This window comes from Lachnellula hyalina (assembly GCF_007821495.1).
Source record: "Lachnellula hyalina strain CBS 185.66 chromosome Unknown contig00127, whole genome shotgun sequence".
Classification (NCBI taxonomy): Eukaryota; Fungi; Ascomycota; class Leotiomycetes; order Helotiales; family Lachnaceae; genus Lachnellula; species Lachnellula hyalina.
In genome coordinates, this window is record NW_022157241.1 from 15,831 (window position 1) to 31,142 (window position 15,312).

Genomic DNA, 15,312 nt, shown 5'->3' on the forward strand with positions numbered 1-15,312 from the left:
GGGGTGGAATGTGCTTATCAACACGGTGGGGGGTGGGATAGATAAGGATTCTATGGCTCTGATAGGAAGGCTGGTAAAGAAACAACACGACGCATTCCTTTTCTTTGCCGTTCAAAGTTGCAGGAGTGAAAACAGAAGAAGGCAAAAGAGAGAGAGAATAGACAGCAGGTATATAAGCTCAGGTAAAGAAAAGAACTGGGCCTGGCAGCCATAGCAGGGGCCAGGGCTTTGTTTGTGGGGTGCATCCTCATCCACATCCCAACTCCTTATCTCTCCCGTACCTGATAGCCTCTCAGGGACCTCAAACGGCTGCTAGAGGCAAGAAGCGGAGCACTGACTGGCCTATAACCAATTTTCATCGAGTAAAAGGCTATCTATAGCTAGGCCCAAGGCTAGACGGTGAGGCTCTGGAGTGGTGTGGTGTTGAGGATTCGGGATTCGTCGGCATCGCCATAATGTTGGCCTCTTTGGGAGCGCCAGAGGCATGTTCTTTCTATTGATACATTAGTAGAGTACATATCTCGAAGTATTCATCACGTTGGGGGTCATATAAGACAAACTGTGGCATGTGAAGAGTGCAGTTCAGGCAGTATCCGTAGTGTGTGCCGCTCAGGCGAGTTCCGGATCTTTTTGATGCCCTTACTTTGTTAGCGCAAGCGTCTAAGTCAAGTCAACGTCAACGATTCTAGCGCTCGCGGTTGACTCGATAAATTACTCGATAATTACTCGATGGAAACCTCCTTCCGGTTTCTCATACTCATACTCATGAAAGCGAGTCACGTAGGTGGCTATCTTTACTTTGTTGAGAGAATCTTGCAGAAGATTCGTCACTGAGGGGTGAGTCTGGTGACTAGATTGACACGTGATCTTTCCTGATGCTCTCTTGCGCCTGTCTTTCAAAGGAGAGTTGTCTCGGTACCTACTCGTGCAAATTCTCTTCTTAAATTAATTGCCAACTCCTATATCACCATTTCGGGATATTGCTTTTTGATCTTCACAGCTAGCCTCTCACGTGACTTCTTTGCAAAAAAGCTTAGATCTTGGTTTTCTACCATTGACTTGTCTTTTCCCCTACTTTCTTCTTTCAGCTTCACAATCATGGTCTGAAAGTGCAAGGTTATGATATATATGTTCGCTATTGATTACCAAAAGGAAGATATGGAAGACCGATCTCGTATGCGTATCCAACATCATCCCCCTTCAGTTGATGTCAGCAACGGAGTTCTTTTTCGTGTTGGTGAGGAGGCTCAAAACAACGCTGGCAGAGAGCGAAATGGTCGAAGTGGAGATGTTGGGTCTTTATCTGCTTTGCTCTAGCGAAGTATACCGAGGACTTGAATAGACGTGAGTTTCTTCGTCGGTCCATTGCTGGAAGCAGGTCTGTGGAGGAAAGTAGAGTTGAATGTCTGATGGGATTTAGAACAATAATGAAGGATTCATAGACTTACAGCTAGCAAACTTGATTCCGGATGTCTAGCAAGTCCTTCCTTGAGAAAGAGATCAAGCAGAGAATCCATTAGAGTTGTTGGTCGATCGTCTTCGATCAGATGAAGTGCGTAGATTAGCGCGAATAGTCGATATGCTGTGTTTGCTTGTGTTCCTTCGTAGAATACTCCATGATGGCCGAATGCAGATGACATCAAGTACTCACGACATTTCGTCACCTATCATGGATCTAAGTCTCACCCGCCATTCCCTCAACTCGGCGTCTTTTTTTTCAACTGCCTCCTTGAGCCTTACAACTTCTTCCTTGTAATGTGCATGCTCAGATCGAACAGTTTCCGAATGGCGGCGCTCAGCTGCAAGATTCTTTTTTGCCAGTTCAAGTTCTCGACTACTCAAGAGCATCTGGCCGTCATGTATCCTCAACCTCTGCTCCAGGTCTTCAATCTTATCCTCAAGATTTCCTTCCGATCTGCCAATCTGAGCAGCCTTTTCAAGCTCTCGTTGGATAACAGAAAGAGCTTTGTCGACATCAGAAGAAAGGGCAGAATACTTAGACTTTTTCCGGGGAGGGGAAAAGGAATGCTTTGTCCGGCGTGACTTCCCTCGACTCTGCATGTTCTCTAGTGCATTGAACCTTGCAGATGTTGACGGTTCTCCGGCCATGGGCTTTGCCGGTCTTCCATTTTTGGTGCCCTCCCTGCTCTGTTCCGTATCTGCATTCGCAACTTGGTGTGCATTGGAGAGAGGGGTAAGATCTGCTAGATTTCTCTTTTCGATAGGCTGGGATACCTTTGGTATATTTGCGGCGGGGGTCTGCCCTACATGTGGAGGTGAAATCGGTGTGAAATAAGTGGCAGGTGAAGGCACAGGGGGGACATGGAATTCATCGTCGACGCAATGGGGACAAAACCAAAACGTTGGTAGGTTGTCCGGATCTGGTGATGGAGTCATGCATTCAGCATGATAGCAGTTTTCGCAGGTTTGGCACCCGAATAATTCCATTGTACCTCCACACACGAAGCAGAAATCATCATGCTTGCCTACATATTCAATCAGCACTGGACCATGCATACATTTAGTCCAAAGCCTGTGTATACGCACCGTCGAAGAAGTTTTCACCACCTCTCCACTGTGTTTCGTTCATATCTTTCTCGGATCGGAACATTTGCAATGAAACCCCACTGTGGTTGTCGGTGAGTTCCCGAGTGAAGCCATTAGGTACTCGGAGAAAATACTCAGTATTCGCCGGGTTCGCCTCGCTGGTTGCAGGGTCACTATAGCTATTTGGGGCGATCTAAAGTAAATCAGTCCTTTCATACATATTATGTTATCAAAAACCATCCACCTACATTTCCCGCCATAATACGGCTGGCAACAGGCAGAGTTTCCGGAATTAGCAAGAACAATTCGTGGACCAGCCACTTTCTAGCTGCAAGCCGCGAGATCACCTAAGACGGACCGTCGTTCAAAACACGTTGTTTCCTTGTCTGTAAAAGGTGATCGTTTTTAATATCGTCGGAAAGAAGGAATTAGAGGTCATCACGGCCTAACTGGGAAAGTGGGTCTGTCAAGATTAATCTGCTTATGTGAGAAATACATGCAAAAGTCTTACGTAATCTCAAGCCCCCCAACTCCTGCCTGCTACCTCGTACGCTACCAGCAAGTTTCAGGTGCTTTTCCACTACTATTCCAAGGTAGATAATCCAAGAGCAAGCCTACAGCTGATACGCAGAGCTGCTTCGAAAGTTCCCATTCGTTGACTGGTTTTGGCATCAGCTTGATGTAAAAGTCTTGATCCCTGGACTATAAGATCCGTGGAGTCAGTCTTAACGTCATGTGCGTGCAGAATCATTGTATTTAGCCTTCAGAAATCCCCGGATGTGTCTGACCGTCTGAAAGCAATGAAAGCAAAACTCCCTGCGAACGAATTGATTTCCGAAAATTGAATTAGATGACTGAAAATTTGTGTTCTTTTCTTACTAACGACGAGCGGTTTCCATTTGCATTTGCTTCCCTTTTTCGCCGGGGTCATTATAGCGGAAGTCATACTATCCCTTGACATTGTCTTCTCGGTTTTGCTAGAGCTGGCCTTGAAGTTAGTTTGGATAAAGCACCGCTATATGATAGAATTATGCTTATTGATTTTTAAGTATCACTTTCAAAGCTTGTTACAGCGCCCGCTAGCTGCTATAGTAATTCATGACTGTAGACAAATCACATTCATGACCATTCAGGTACGTACCTACAGCCGGCCATCCCTTCAATAACTACAGATAACCCAATGATTCACATACAAGGCGACATATGCACCTTTTTGTCCATATGACTTATTCATCTCTCTAGTTACTCCCTAATATTCCCTATATAAACACCCATAACCCTTCTCAAGCACAAACCATAACACTGGATTGTACAAAGAACTTCAGTACATGCAGGCCGGCACGTTCTGTCTTTACAAACGTTCTGTGTCTCTAATAGTTGATTATTCCGTGAGACGGGTTTTGATAGTAGGGTAAAGAGGTTTGGATTTGTCACTTATGTGAATTGTTGCGCAGTGAATTTAGTGGTCATGCGATGGAAACGTTCGCTGTTGTGCAATTTTTCACAGTTATTGGTTGTATTTTTATAGGGAATTTTTAGGATTCATGTTTACTCACTTGTATAGTAGGTTCATGTCTTTTGCTGTGAGAAATCAGATGAAGATGTTCTTACAGCTTCTAGTAATATGCTGGATTTCGTTCTATATAGCATGTATTAGAGTGAACTGTTCCTCACTCAACTAGTCGGATTTTTTTCGACTCTGTCTGGATTTGCCGTTTTGTATCAAGAGCTATGTTATAGGAAGGGCTTCTTATAGTCCCAGACGGCGCTACTAGTGGCCGGTCACGCGGAGTAGTGGGATACTGCATTTAATACTGCAATGAGTCTATGTTTCTGCGAATGCTTAAATGAATTTCCATCTAATCCCTCTGCAGATACTATATCATTAGGTAGGCAACCGGATTTGAAAGCAGCCCAGAAAGAGCCCGAGCTCAGCCATCACCATATCCTACCATAGATCTGCCAGATCCAAGCCAAAAGGTGTCTGTCGATGAGCAAAGTCCAGATTTGTAAATCAATTTGTGAGAAAAGGGAAAGGTTCATCGTCTGCCACTGCCACTTGATAGAGAAGTGTCTCGAAATTTCCTAGCGTGCTTTTAGTAAAAAGCACTTGCGAGAGAGCGTTGGATAGGTACTGAGTGACCAAAATATTTTGAGATATAAGGATAAGGTGGATGATAGATTATGAACTCATGGCCATGTAAAAGACCATCACATGTACCACAGATCAAAAAAGAACGAAGAATATCTCAGAGCATTTGGAAGATAGTCATGTGATTTATGCCTCACGGCCCACAGAAAACCGCGGTTAGCGTGCACACAAACCAAGCGACAAAATTTCCCCAAAATCGCAAATCAACCTCCCGACAGAAGTTCCACGACAACAGCATCGACAAAATCCCCTCACGATGCCTACCCACTTAAGCAAAACCCGCAAGCAGTACGTTTACTTCTACTCCTATCCGCTGTCCCTTGACCATCATCCGCATCACATTTTGGAGGTCGCAAATGCATAGAGGGGTCGTACTGAGGCCGTTTGAAATATTTCGCACAATGCAATGAGCTGGGAGGATATGGACATGGACGTGACGATGGAGGATGATGGAATAGAGAGGATATATGCTGACATCTGTTAAAACAGCCGCGGTCACGTCTCCGCCGGACACGGTCGTGTAGGAAAGCATCGCAAGCATCCCGGTGGACGAGGTCTGGCTGGTGGACAACATCACCACAGAACAAACATGGACAAGTACCATCCTGGTTACTTTGGAAAGGTCGGAATGCGGTATTTCCACAAGCAGGGCAACCACTTCTGGAAGCCTGTTATCAACCTTGATAAGGTACGTTTTCACACAATTGGAGAATTCATTATTTTGTGAGGGGTTGAGATGGGAATCTGGAACACGAGAAAAGTGCGACGAAGGAAAGAAGGCGACCGATGGTTGAAATGCTGCAATATGAGAGACGGTGTTGGATTGATGGTCTTGTGAAGAACTTATGCTAACGCACCGAACCACAGCTCTGGTCCCTTGTCCCCGCCGAGAAGCGCGACGAATACCTCGTCGGCAAGAAGACCGACACCGTTCCCGTTCTCGACCTCCTCCCCCTCGGCTACTCGAAAGTTCTCGGCAAGGGCCGAATCCCTGAAGTCCCATTGGTAGTGCGCGCGAGATGGTTCAGCAAGGAGGCGGAGCGAAAGATCACTGAGGCTGGCGGTGTTGTTGAATTGGTTGCATGAATGGAAAGCGTGGTTCGGGTTTCTTCTATGGGATTTGGGCATGCGAAATTCATGAACTTGTGGCTGGATTTTTCATCATGCATGCATGCAGATTGGCATGAGCTATCGCTACGGGAGTTCATATGAATGAAAAGCACAAAACCAAGCTTCTAGATCACATGTTTGAGTACAAGATGCTTGTGATGTGATTATTGTCTAAATTACACTGTGAAGCTATGTTGGTATCTTGAAATTACAAGACAGATGCCATAGCAATGCTAATATATACGTGAACTCAAAACGCCTTCTAATGCCGCGATAACCATACGCCCTCAGCAACGCCTCCCATGGTATCTACACAACTATCAAGCTCCCACCATATGCATTTCGTCGTCGTCATCAGAGTAAACCGTCTCCCTCAAGAAATCGTGCTCCAGCGCCTCCGCAGCACTGATGCGCTTGTTCGGGTCAAGTTCAAAGCAGCGCTCAAGGAATCGCACAGCCAGCTTTTCTTCATCCGTCAAGGGAATCTCGCCTCCATCTTTCCCGCCGTCGTTCCTGCACGTTGACCATAAGATAATCTTCTCAATACTGAAGCCTTTCTCGCTGATAGTCGGAATAGTGCTCTCGAACATAGTACCGTGAAGGTACGCGCATTGCTTCATTTTCTTCATGCCAAAGATCGTAGCTATCTCAATCATAGCCTCGACATCATCAGCTGAGTTGAAAAAGGGGAACCGCCGGGACAAGATAGTCAGGAGCATAACGCCAGCTGACCATATGTCGATCTTGGTGGTCTGAGCTGTGCACTTGAATAATACTTCTGGTGCTCGGAACCCACGCGTACCAGCACGGTTTGCGCGTCGAGAGGGCCGGGAATCGTTCTTGGGATAACCGTTTGAAGGTCCCATTCCAACCGCAACACTATTATGGAGACGGCGTCGTCGCTCGTCATGCCTTGAAGATCCTCCTTCGCAAAGACATGGCTTGTAGTCTGACCCTTCCTTCTCAGCCAAGCCAAAGTCAACCAACACACCGCGCTTTTTGGCTGGATCGTACAAAAAGTTGGTAGGCTTGATGTCTCGGTGTAGAATTCCTTCCTCGTGAGTTGCGTTCAGCGCCGTAAAGAGTGACCTAAAGTATATTTGCATGTCTGGCACCGTCATCATCCTGAAGTAATCCCGGAAATCAGTATGTTTGAAATAAGGCAAGACCGCAACGACCTGGTCCGTATGCCGAAATGCTGTGATTAGAGGGCACACGGAATCGCAGCCCTGAAGCTTGCTGAGTAGCTCAATCTCATTGAGAATTCGCAATGGACTGCTCGTGACATAGATCTTCTTGATAGCAACGTATTTGGGCCGCCGCCTCTGTTGAGCGTACTCGTCGATATTCGCCAATGCATGCTGCAGTCCCGTTCTACGCTTCCTCAAGGGTGGTGATGTCCATTGGGAGTTTTCCTTTTCTTCGAGATCCCATTCATTATGATACTGCTCATACAGAAGATCCTCCGCCTTGTACACAGTTGAAAATGTGCCTAAGTCGCGTTAATATAGACACAATTATAGATGTGAATTTGACATACCTTCTCCGATGCGACCAATCAATCGAAAACGTTCTCTTATTCCCTTGAATGTCTCTTGAAACTTGAGCATATCCTCCTGCAGCACAGGATCGGCGACCTCTTCCTCATCAGAGATATCTTCGTATTCTTCCTCCTGCACATCCCCCCTCTCGTCTCGTGATTCCTCCATAGCCTGGTCCTCCCCATCCAAAGACTCGGTCCTATCCAGCTCGTCGTGGTGGATCTCGAAAGATATTTTCGCGTTTCGTGAACGAATTGCAGTCATATCGAAGCAGTGAAGCTTCAAGTACAGACTAGAAACAATAGACTCTTCCCACGAAAAATGAGTGAATCCAGAAAGCCTGTATAATTGATTGTTCAGTCAAGATCAACTTGTTTCGCGGGGTTGTTGATGATGCATAAATCAGCTAATCCCGTTTCGGTCAAAAGTCAATAAAAAACGCGACTCCCGCAAGTTATCAAAACACTACGAACCCAATACAACTCCGCAGGCAATGACAATTTGTTGATGTCTGTACCTGCGCAGTAGACTACTGCGAATATACCGTTATTATGGATACAATCGCCTTTGATATCAACGATGCTCTTAAGCACTACATGAGCGATCCTCTCACCATTTCCACACCAGAAGCGGATTCCAACCTCGTCGATTGCGAAAACGACCCCGAGTCACTCACTAACTCCCTGATCAATACTGTGCTGAATCCCATTGTTGATTCAGTAGCAGAGAATCCAGATTCTATTACAAGAAGCTCTTCTTTTGACTCTCTGCAGTTCTTACTAAAGTGCGCCCCAGTCTCCCCTAAATCCAGTCACAACTTCACAACAGAACCAGACTCTGAACTCTTCAAACTATCTAGATCATCCACCATCCTACCTACACATGCACTGAGCAAGATTTTAGATCTTGTCGTCTCAGGCCTATCGACCGAAGCGGACGTCATCCACAACGACCTCGAATCGGACGAGCAAGACATCGTCACACACCACAAGCAGCTCCTGGAAGTCTTTGGCTTCCTCCTGCAATGGACGATCGCGGCGGTCGAGACGAAAGCGGCGGAGAAATCGAGTACGGCCCCTGCGGCTCGCGGACGAGGGAAGGGCGCAAAGGCTAAGGCGGCTTCTGGAAAGGATAAAGATGGGAATTGGGACTCGTCAGCTCAGCTACAGACTGCACTTGACATCATGTGCAAGGTACTGAAGTTGAAGCTCTCGAAAATATTCCTCACTACATCCGAGAGAGACACGTTTGTTGGCCTATTTACTCGGCCTGTGTACATGGTGTTGGAGAGCGAACAGAGGGTCAAGAATACCGCAATCCGGATGCACGCCTTCAAGGTTCTGTGCATAGCGGTCAAACATCATGGGCACGGTTATGGTAAGGCAATTCTTGGTCTTGGGTAGAAACAAGGTACTAATGCCCATATCTAGCTGCGCAAATCTCTATTGTGCAAAACTTGACTTATTTTGAGCATCTTGCGGAGCCGATGGCCGAGTTTCTCCACATTCTCGCAGAACAATACGACTACCCTCAACTTGCCGACGAAGTTCTTCGAGAGCTCAGTAATAAGGAATTCAACAGCAATGATACAAGGGGACCAAAGTCTGTCTCCTCATTCATTGTGAAGCTCTCTGAGCTTGCTCCTAGGCTAGTCATCAAGCAAATGACCATGTTGGCAAAACAGCTGGACAGTGAGTCTTACGCACTACGATGTGCACTCATCGAAGTCTGTGGAAACTTGGTCGCCGATCTCAGTAGGCAGGAAGAACGTGGTGACAACCACAAGTCACAGCTAAATGCTTTCTTCGATGTCCTAGAGGAGCGTTTTCTCGACACCAACCCTTACTGCAGATGTCGAACAATCCAAGTCTATGTAAAATTATGCGATCTGGAACAAAAGTTCCCAAAGAGGAGACAAAAGGCCGCAGAATTAGCAGCGAGGAGTCTGGAAGACAAGAGCAGCAACGTTCGTCGGAATGCCATCAAGCTTCTCGGAGCTTTGATCAAAACTCATCCCTTCAGCATTATGCACGGATCACAGTTGTCAATGAAGGAGTGGACCTCTCGATTGGAGGCAGTGGACGCTGAACTGAACGCTCTCAAGCCTCCAGTTGATACACCAGGTCTTTCCGGTAGAGCAGATAACATTGTGGATACCCAATTACTAGACGAGGCCACGCAGATTGAATCAGACTCCCCACAAAAGCCAATGAGTGATGAGCACAAAATTGCGGCTGTAAAGAAGGCCCAAGAGGAGGCTGCAACCTCAGAAGCTATCAACAAGCTGACCCTTACGAGGAGATACTATGTCGAAGCTCTCAAGTTTATTGAAGTTCTACATGGAGCAACCACCACTATCTGCCAGTTGCTCGGCTCGAAGAATAAGAGTGAAGTAACCGAGGCTATGGATTATTTTGAGATTGGTGACGCCTATAATATCGAGCAGAACAAACTGGGCATTCGACGAATGTTGCGACTTATCTGGACCAAAGGAAATAGCGATGAGGGAAAGGGTGTCCAGAATCACCTCATTGAGTGTTACAAGCGACTATTTTTTGAAGCCCCAGATTCTTACAACAGCAATGATGCCGCCAACTACATTGCTAGGAATATGATCAGTTTGACCTTTGGTGCTACTCCTGCGGAGTTGACCTCCTTAGAGCAACTCCTCAGCACCATGATGAAGGCCAACCATATTTCCGAGCTTGTTGTACAGAAGCTGTGGCAGGTCTACGGTGTTCAAAAGAGGGAGATCTCAAAGAGTCAACGACGAGGTGCCATCATTGTTCTTGGTATGCTTGCAACAGCGAAACCGGAGATTGTGGTTGGCGAGATGGAGACTATGCTTCGAATTGGTCTTGGAAGTCTTGGTCGATCGGATCTACAACTGGCCAAGTATACATGTATTGCCCTTCGACGCATCAATCCTACCGGTCGACAAGCAAAGGAAACAAGCGTACAGCCCTCTAAGCTTACAGACGATCATGCGATTCTAATCAAGCTAGCTGCAATCATTGAGATTGAGTCTGACAACAAGGAATGGTATGGTGTTGCTGAGCAGGCTATTAGTGCCATCTACATTTTGTCAAAGCACCCTGATACTCTTTGCTCTGAGATTTTGAAGAGAAAGACCCGACATGTCTTCCAGCAACGAATAGCAAAAACTCCTGAGCCCGAGCAAATTGACGAAGCATCACACCTTGCATCGCCACCTCCAGAGCAACTAGAAGTGCCCGAGCCCAAGGAAGCTGCTGAGCCTGAGAAGAAACTCAAGGGAGCTGTTGCATTATCTCAGCTTCTTTTCATCGTTGGTCACGTTGCCATCAAACAGATCGTCCACCTAGAACTCTGCGAACTTGACTTCAAGCGGAGGAAAGCCGAAGCCGAAAAGAACAAGCCTACTTCAGAAACACCTACAGACAAGGCTGCCAAAGAGGCAGCGGATGATCTAGACATGATTGGTGGTACGACTGAAGATGACTTCACCGAAGCAATGGCCCATATTCGTGAACGGGAGCTTCTGTACGGCGAAAGCTCTCTCCTTGCTAACTTCGGTCCTTTGGTATCTGAGATCTGCTCAAATAACACGACTTACAAAGACCGAGACCTGCAAGCAGCAGCCACCCTCTGTATGGCCAAACTCATGTGTGTCAGCTCGGAGTACTGCGAGACCAATCTCCCTCTACTCATCACAATCCTGGAGCAATCCAAGGACCCAATCACCAGATCAAACGTCGTACTCGCTCTTGGTGATATGGCGGTCTGCTTCAACCACCTCATCGACGAGAATACCGACTTCTTATACCGACGTCTCAACGACAAGGATGCGAGTGTCAAACGCACTTGCTTGATGACGCTCACGTTCCTCATTCTTGCCGGTCAAGTCAAGGTCAAGGGCCAATTAGGAGAAATGGCTAAGTGTCTGGAAGACGATGATAAGCGCATCGCGGATCTGAGCAGAATGTTCTTCACTGAGCTGAGTACGAAGGATAATGCGGTGTATAATCACTTCGTCGATATGTTCAGTTTGCTGTCTGCGGAGAAGGATTTGGAGGAAGATTCGTTGCGGAGAATTATCAAGTTCTTGGCAGGGTTTATCGAAAAGGTATGTGCCACAGACTAAGGAGAATTAGGCTAGTCCCCGATGTGCTGCAGCCTGAAAACCAATCACCGGGCCCCGATCAAATGCTGCAGTACCCATAGACTGAGGAGAATTGGGCTATCTCCTCCGCTCTGCCATACACAAGCCTTAGATCGGCACTTAAGCGAACAAACGGAACGCTAACTTGAGAAATAGGATAAACACGCCAAACAGCTCGCTGACAAACTCGCCGCCCGTCTTGCCAGATGCGAGACGGAGAGACAGTGGAACGACGTTGCATATGCTCTCAGTCTATTGCAGCATAAGAACGAGGATATCACGAAGTTGGTGGCGGGAGGATTTAAGATCGTTCAAGCTACCGCCTGAGCCTGCTACGAGTGATGAGTATCTGTATGATTTGGATGTGATGGGGATTAGGGTGTGGGACTGGCGTTCGAAGGCTGACCGTGACTTATGTAATGAATTAATGAATATATGCACTTGTCGATTTTCAAATAACTTGAACAAAAACTGTTGGGATGATAAACTGTATCCCGACCTTTCTAGTCATGTGACCTGGCTTGGCTTAGTCAGCAAAGAGACATAACCTCTTTTCGCGTCAGCACCACCATGAATGCCAAGCAACATCAACCAGAATCAAGTCTATATATTACGTACTAGAGAAGTGATCACGATAGAAACTCCTGTGATACCAACAAAAACCGAAGAAATAAAGTGAAACTAGAGATAAAATCTTAGGGGTATTAATACATTGGGAGCTTAAAATCTGTTGAGGCCCTTGGGGGGGTCGAAATCAATAAGATATTAGCTAGGTGGCCAGGTACCAGAGTGAAACTAATCTCTCTTGTGTCACAAAAGGGGCTTTGTCGAGGGCTGTCACGTGTAGGTAAATAAACATTAGTTGTAAAAGATAGATACACGAGAGGTGGAACGAATAAATAGAGGCGACAAGAGAATCAGCTCGCTTTACATATACTTATATTCTCCGAATGAATAAAAAGGTTTCGCATAACGTGCCAAATAGGTACCTTTAGTAGATAACCATCATATGTGAGACAGATGTGCTAACCACTACACCAACCAAGCGACGTAGAACCTATTTTGTGGGTACGTAGTTCTTATTCTGGACTACGTAGAGGTTCGGAGAACCAGGCGGTACGTGTATTTAGGAAGGCGTAGCCGTGGGTGGTTGGAGGGAGGTGGAGGTGGAGGCGGAGTGAATGGGGGATTGGGATGGTGGATGGTGGATGGAGGATGGAGTGAATGGGGGGATTGGGATGGTGGATGGTGGAGGGGGGTTTCTAAAGTCTTATAGCCGGAAGTAGCATATATATTTTATAGATATCCAGTATACTCTCATACTCTTATAATTGAACGGAAAACATCAAGGGCAAACAAGCACCAGCGGCACTATCACCGCGTACATTAGAAGAACAGAATACTGATAGACTAAAAAGATTTATGCATCCACTATATACATCAAATGTATTGTGATCTAGATTTAAAGTCTATCGGGGTATAAATTCAAAGTTAAGATAAGAGACCGCCCCGACGTATGCATCCATTCATGAAACCTGTCAAACCCAAAACTCCACGTAAAGTGTCCAGGCCCATATACCTCTTTCTCGTTTATACATTTCTACTCTTCTTAATCACCTCTATCACAGATACTCCGGCTCTTCCCTGATATCTATCCTATCCGCGTACGTCTTGATATCACTGACGACATTCTCTCCTATCTCATCGCCCTTCCCCGCTGCGACCCTCAGGATCAAATCGTTCAAGCTCTGGCGACCGAGAATATCTACATGGTCTCCAGTTTTTGGCCCACCACGAGGGCTGAAACGATCAGGCTCATGTGGCATTTCGTAGACCTTGACTTTTACTCCGGCGGGGTTGTAGCGGTGCATGTTCCAACCCTGGTTGCACATGTAGCCATTGGAAAGTAAATTGACGGTCCCATCGCCTTCGCCCATAATAACGCCGTGGTCAATATTATCTTGCGTTAGCGTAGTGTCGATGGTTATGTTGAGGGACAACAAAGGTGTTTCGGGTTGGCGGTAGAAGTAGGAACGTTCGGTCGGCTTGCCGATTCCTATTTTTGTTAGTATCATAAATTGAGTAAGGGGGTATGACGGCGTACCGTAAAAACAATAGATTTTCAAATTTGGGGCAAGAGGCAGACGCGTCTCCAGAGGGTTAATCCATTTTCTCGGATCCTTCTCATTCGCCTCCACTTCTCCAGTGGTGTGCGCAATACCGTGGGAATAGCTACCTTTCACCATGTCCTGGTACCACGGCTCACTGTTATTCATAAGATACTCAAGACTGTCATCCACCGTCAGATTCTGATACCTTGAACCATTTACATTTCTGAAATTCAATATTGGCCCGAAACTGACTTTCTGCCCTGGGAGATCGTCAGGTGCCCATGTGTGATTTCCCCATACGGTGTTTCCTCCAATCGGAAGCATCGAACTGATTCCTGGCATGGCTCTGAAGATATCGGCTCGTTCTTCTCGACCGAGAAATTTCTCCAGTCCATAAATAGCGAAGGCGTTCAGTTGAGCTGTGTCTTTCATCTCCCCCGAAAGGACAGCTGGGAGACCTTTCAGCGCACCCAGCAAACATCCACTGATATTGATCCAAGAATCAACATGCTTGTCAACCCAATCATCACCCCCAGCGCCTCCATCTGCGGATGCGACCCAATGGAAGAAATAGAACAGCACCTGACCACCCATAGAATGTGAAATAAGGACCGCTTTTTCCCCCGAGACCTTGCATGCCATCTCGATATATATCTTTAGCCTCGTGAAATACTGATCTCTGACTTCGAGATTCGCATAGGATAGTCTCCAGTCATAAGCTGCTGTGAAGCTATTTGTTGGGTCATATCCAATCGTGGCTAAATTTTCCAGAATCTTACTCCATATCCAATAACCAGTAATGAAGAAATCCGCAGCATCAAAACCCTGCGCAGCTCTCAATTTGATACCACCTTCCGGATCCAGCCCGGTCTTCTTGTCCAGCATGATATGGTTCTTCCAACTCTCCTTATCCAGCACCAGCGCCCTCATCATACTCCAACTTCCCCACAACCGTTTCCTAAAATACTGCCGCGAGCTGTTCGTCGTTCCCCAACTCTCCAATCCCGTAGATATCACTCCCGGAATCATGATGACCGGATGCTCGGCCTTGAATCCCTGCGCGACCAAGTTCAACCCCACTGCAAAAGAATCATAGTTCACAGCATCCCGTTCTCCCTGTACCAAGTCTCGAGCATCCCGCACAAAGCTGGCAGGCAAAACATCCATCAAGCTGTCCATGCTTAGGTCTCCTAGCTCCGGGAAATCAATTAGATCGGATTGTCCGGCAAAGAAGCCGGCGACGACGATCCCAAAGAGTCCACCGAGAAAGAATATCAGGCCATTGCGCCGCTTGAGACTTTTCGGGTGCTGGGAGTCTATGATTTTTGACTCAGGCGCGAGGCGTACCTGTTCGGCTTTGGCGGGGGAGTCTTCGGTGGGCGCGGATTTGGCGGTTCCTGAGAGACGGCGGCGCAGGGAGGACATCTTGGAGGGAGGTGTAGGAAAGGGCGAGGGACATTAAAGAGAGAAGGTGTCACGCTCAGAAATTTGAAAATCTTCGTCGTTGTTCTCATGGAGTTGTTGTTGTTGGATTTGTTTTGAAGCTTAGCTCAAGCTCCTCAGGTACACATGCACATGCAGTGACGTGGGGCTTCGAAGTCGATTACTAAATACACACCCCGTGACTAGGTACACGCACGATTCTTTCACTCTATTTATACTTCACTTGCTAGCCTTGCATTAGGTAGGCACGCATGTGGCTGAGCCTAA

General features: G+C 46.8%; 5 protein-coding genes across 5 annotated transcripts; 2 read left to right on the forward strand and 3 right to left on the reverse strand.

Annotated features, from left to right (window-relative positions):
* Positions 1–1,190: 1,190 nt before the first annotated feature.
* LHYA1_G006896 (uncharacterized protein) lies at positions 1,191–2,807 on the reverse strand (the record flags this gene model as incomplete). Its single annotated transcript, XM_031151829.1, has 6 exons — positions 1,191–1,198; positions 1,328–1,406; positions 1,449–1,664; positions 1,741–2,486; positions 2,548–2,740; positions 2,796–2,807. The coding sequence occupies 6 exons, from the start codon at positions 2,805–2,807 to the stop codon at positions 1,191–1,193; spliced, it is 1,254 nt and encodes a 417-aa protein (XP_031003305.1).
* Positions 2,808–4,955: 2,148 nt separating this feature from the next.
* Positions 4,956–5,785, forward strand: RL27A (60S ribosomal protein; the record flags this gene model as incomplete). The annotated part of the gene is made up of 3 exons (XM_031151830.1): positions 4,956–4,987; positions 5,189–5,387; positions 5,567–5,785. The coding sequence occupies 3 exons, from the start codon at positions 4,956–4,958 to the stop codon at positions 5,783–5,785; spliced, it is 450 nt and encodes a 149-aa protein (XP_031003304.1).
* Positions 5,786–6,129: 344 nt separating this feature from the next.
* hsk1 (Cell cycle serine/threonine-protein kinase) lies at positions 6,130–7,614 on the reverse strand (the record flags this gene model as incomplete). Its single annotated transcript, XM_031151831.1, has 2 exons — positions 6,130–7,301; positions 7,350–7,614. 2 exons carry the CDS (start codon positions 7,612–7,614, stop codon positions 6,130–6,132), a joined length of 1,437 nt encoding a protein of 478 aa, XP_031003308.1.
* Positions 7,615–7,901: 287 nt separating this feature from the next.
* On the forward strand, positions 7,902–11,818 carry cnd1 (Condensin complex subunit; the record flags this gene model as incomplete). The annotated part of the gene is made up of 3 exons (XM_031151832.1): positions 7,902–8,727; positions 8,781–11,455; positions 11,648–11,818. 3 exons carry the CDS (start codon positions 7,902–7,904, stop codon positions 11,816–11,818), a joined length of 3,672 nt encoding a protein of 1,223 aa, XP_031003307.1.
* Positions 11,819–13,113: 1,295 nt separating this feature from the next.
* Positions 13,114–15,027, reverse strand: plh1 (Phospholipid:diacylglycerol acyltransferase; the record flags this gene model as incomplete). The annotated part of the gene is made up of 2 exons (XM_031151833.1): positions 13,114–13,547; positions 13,596–15,027. The coding sequence occupies 2 exons, from the start codon at positions 15,025–15,027 to the stop codon at positions 13,114–13,116; spliced, it is 1,866 nt and encodes a 621-aa protein (XP_031003316.1).
* Between the last annotated feature and the right edge of the window lie 285 nt (positions 15,028–15,312).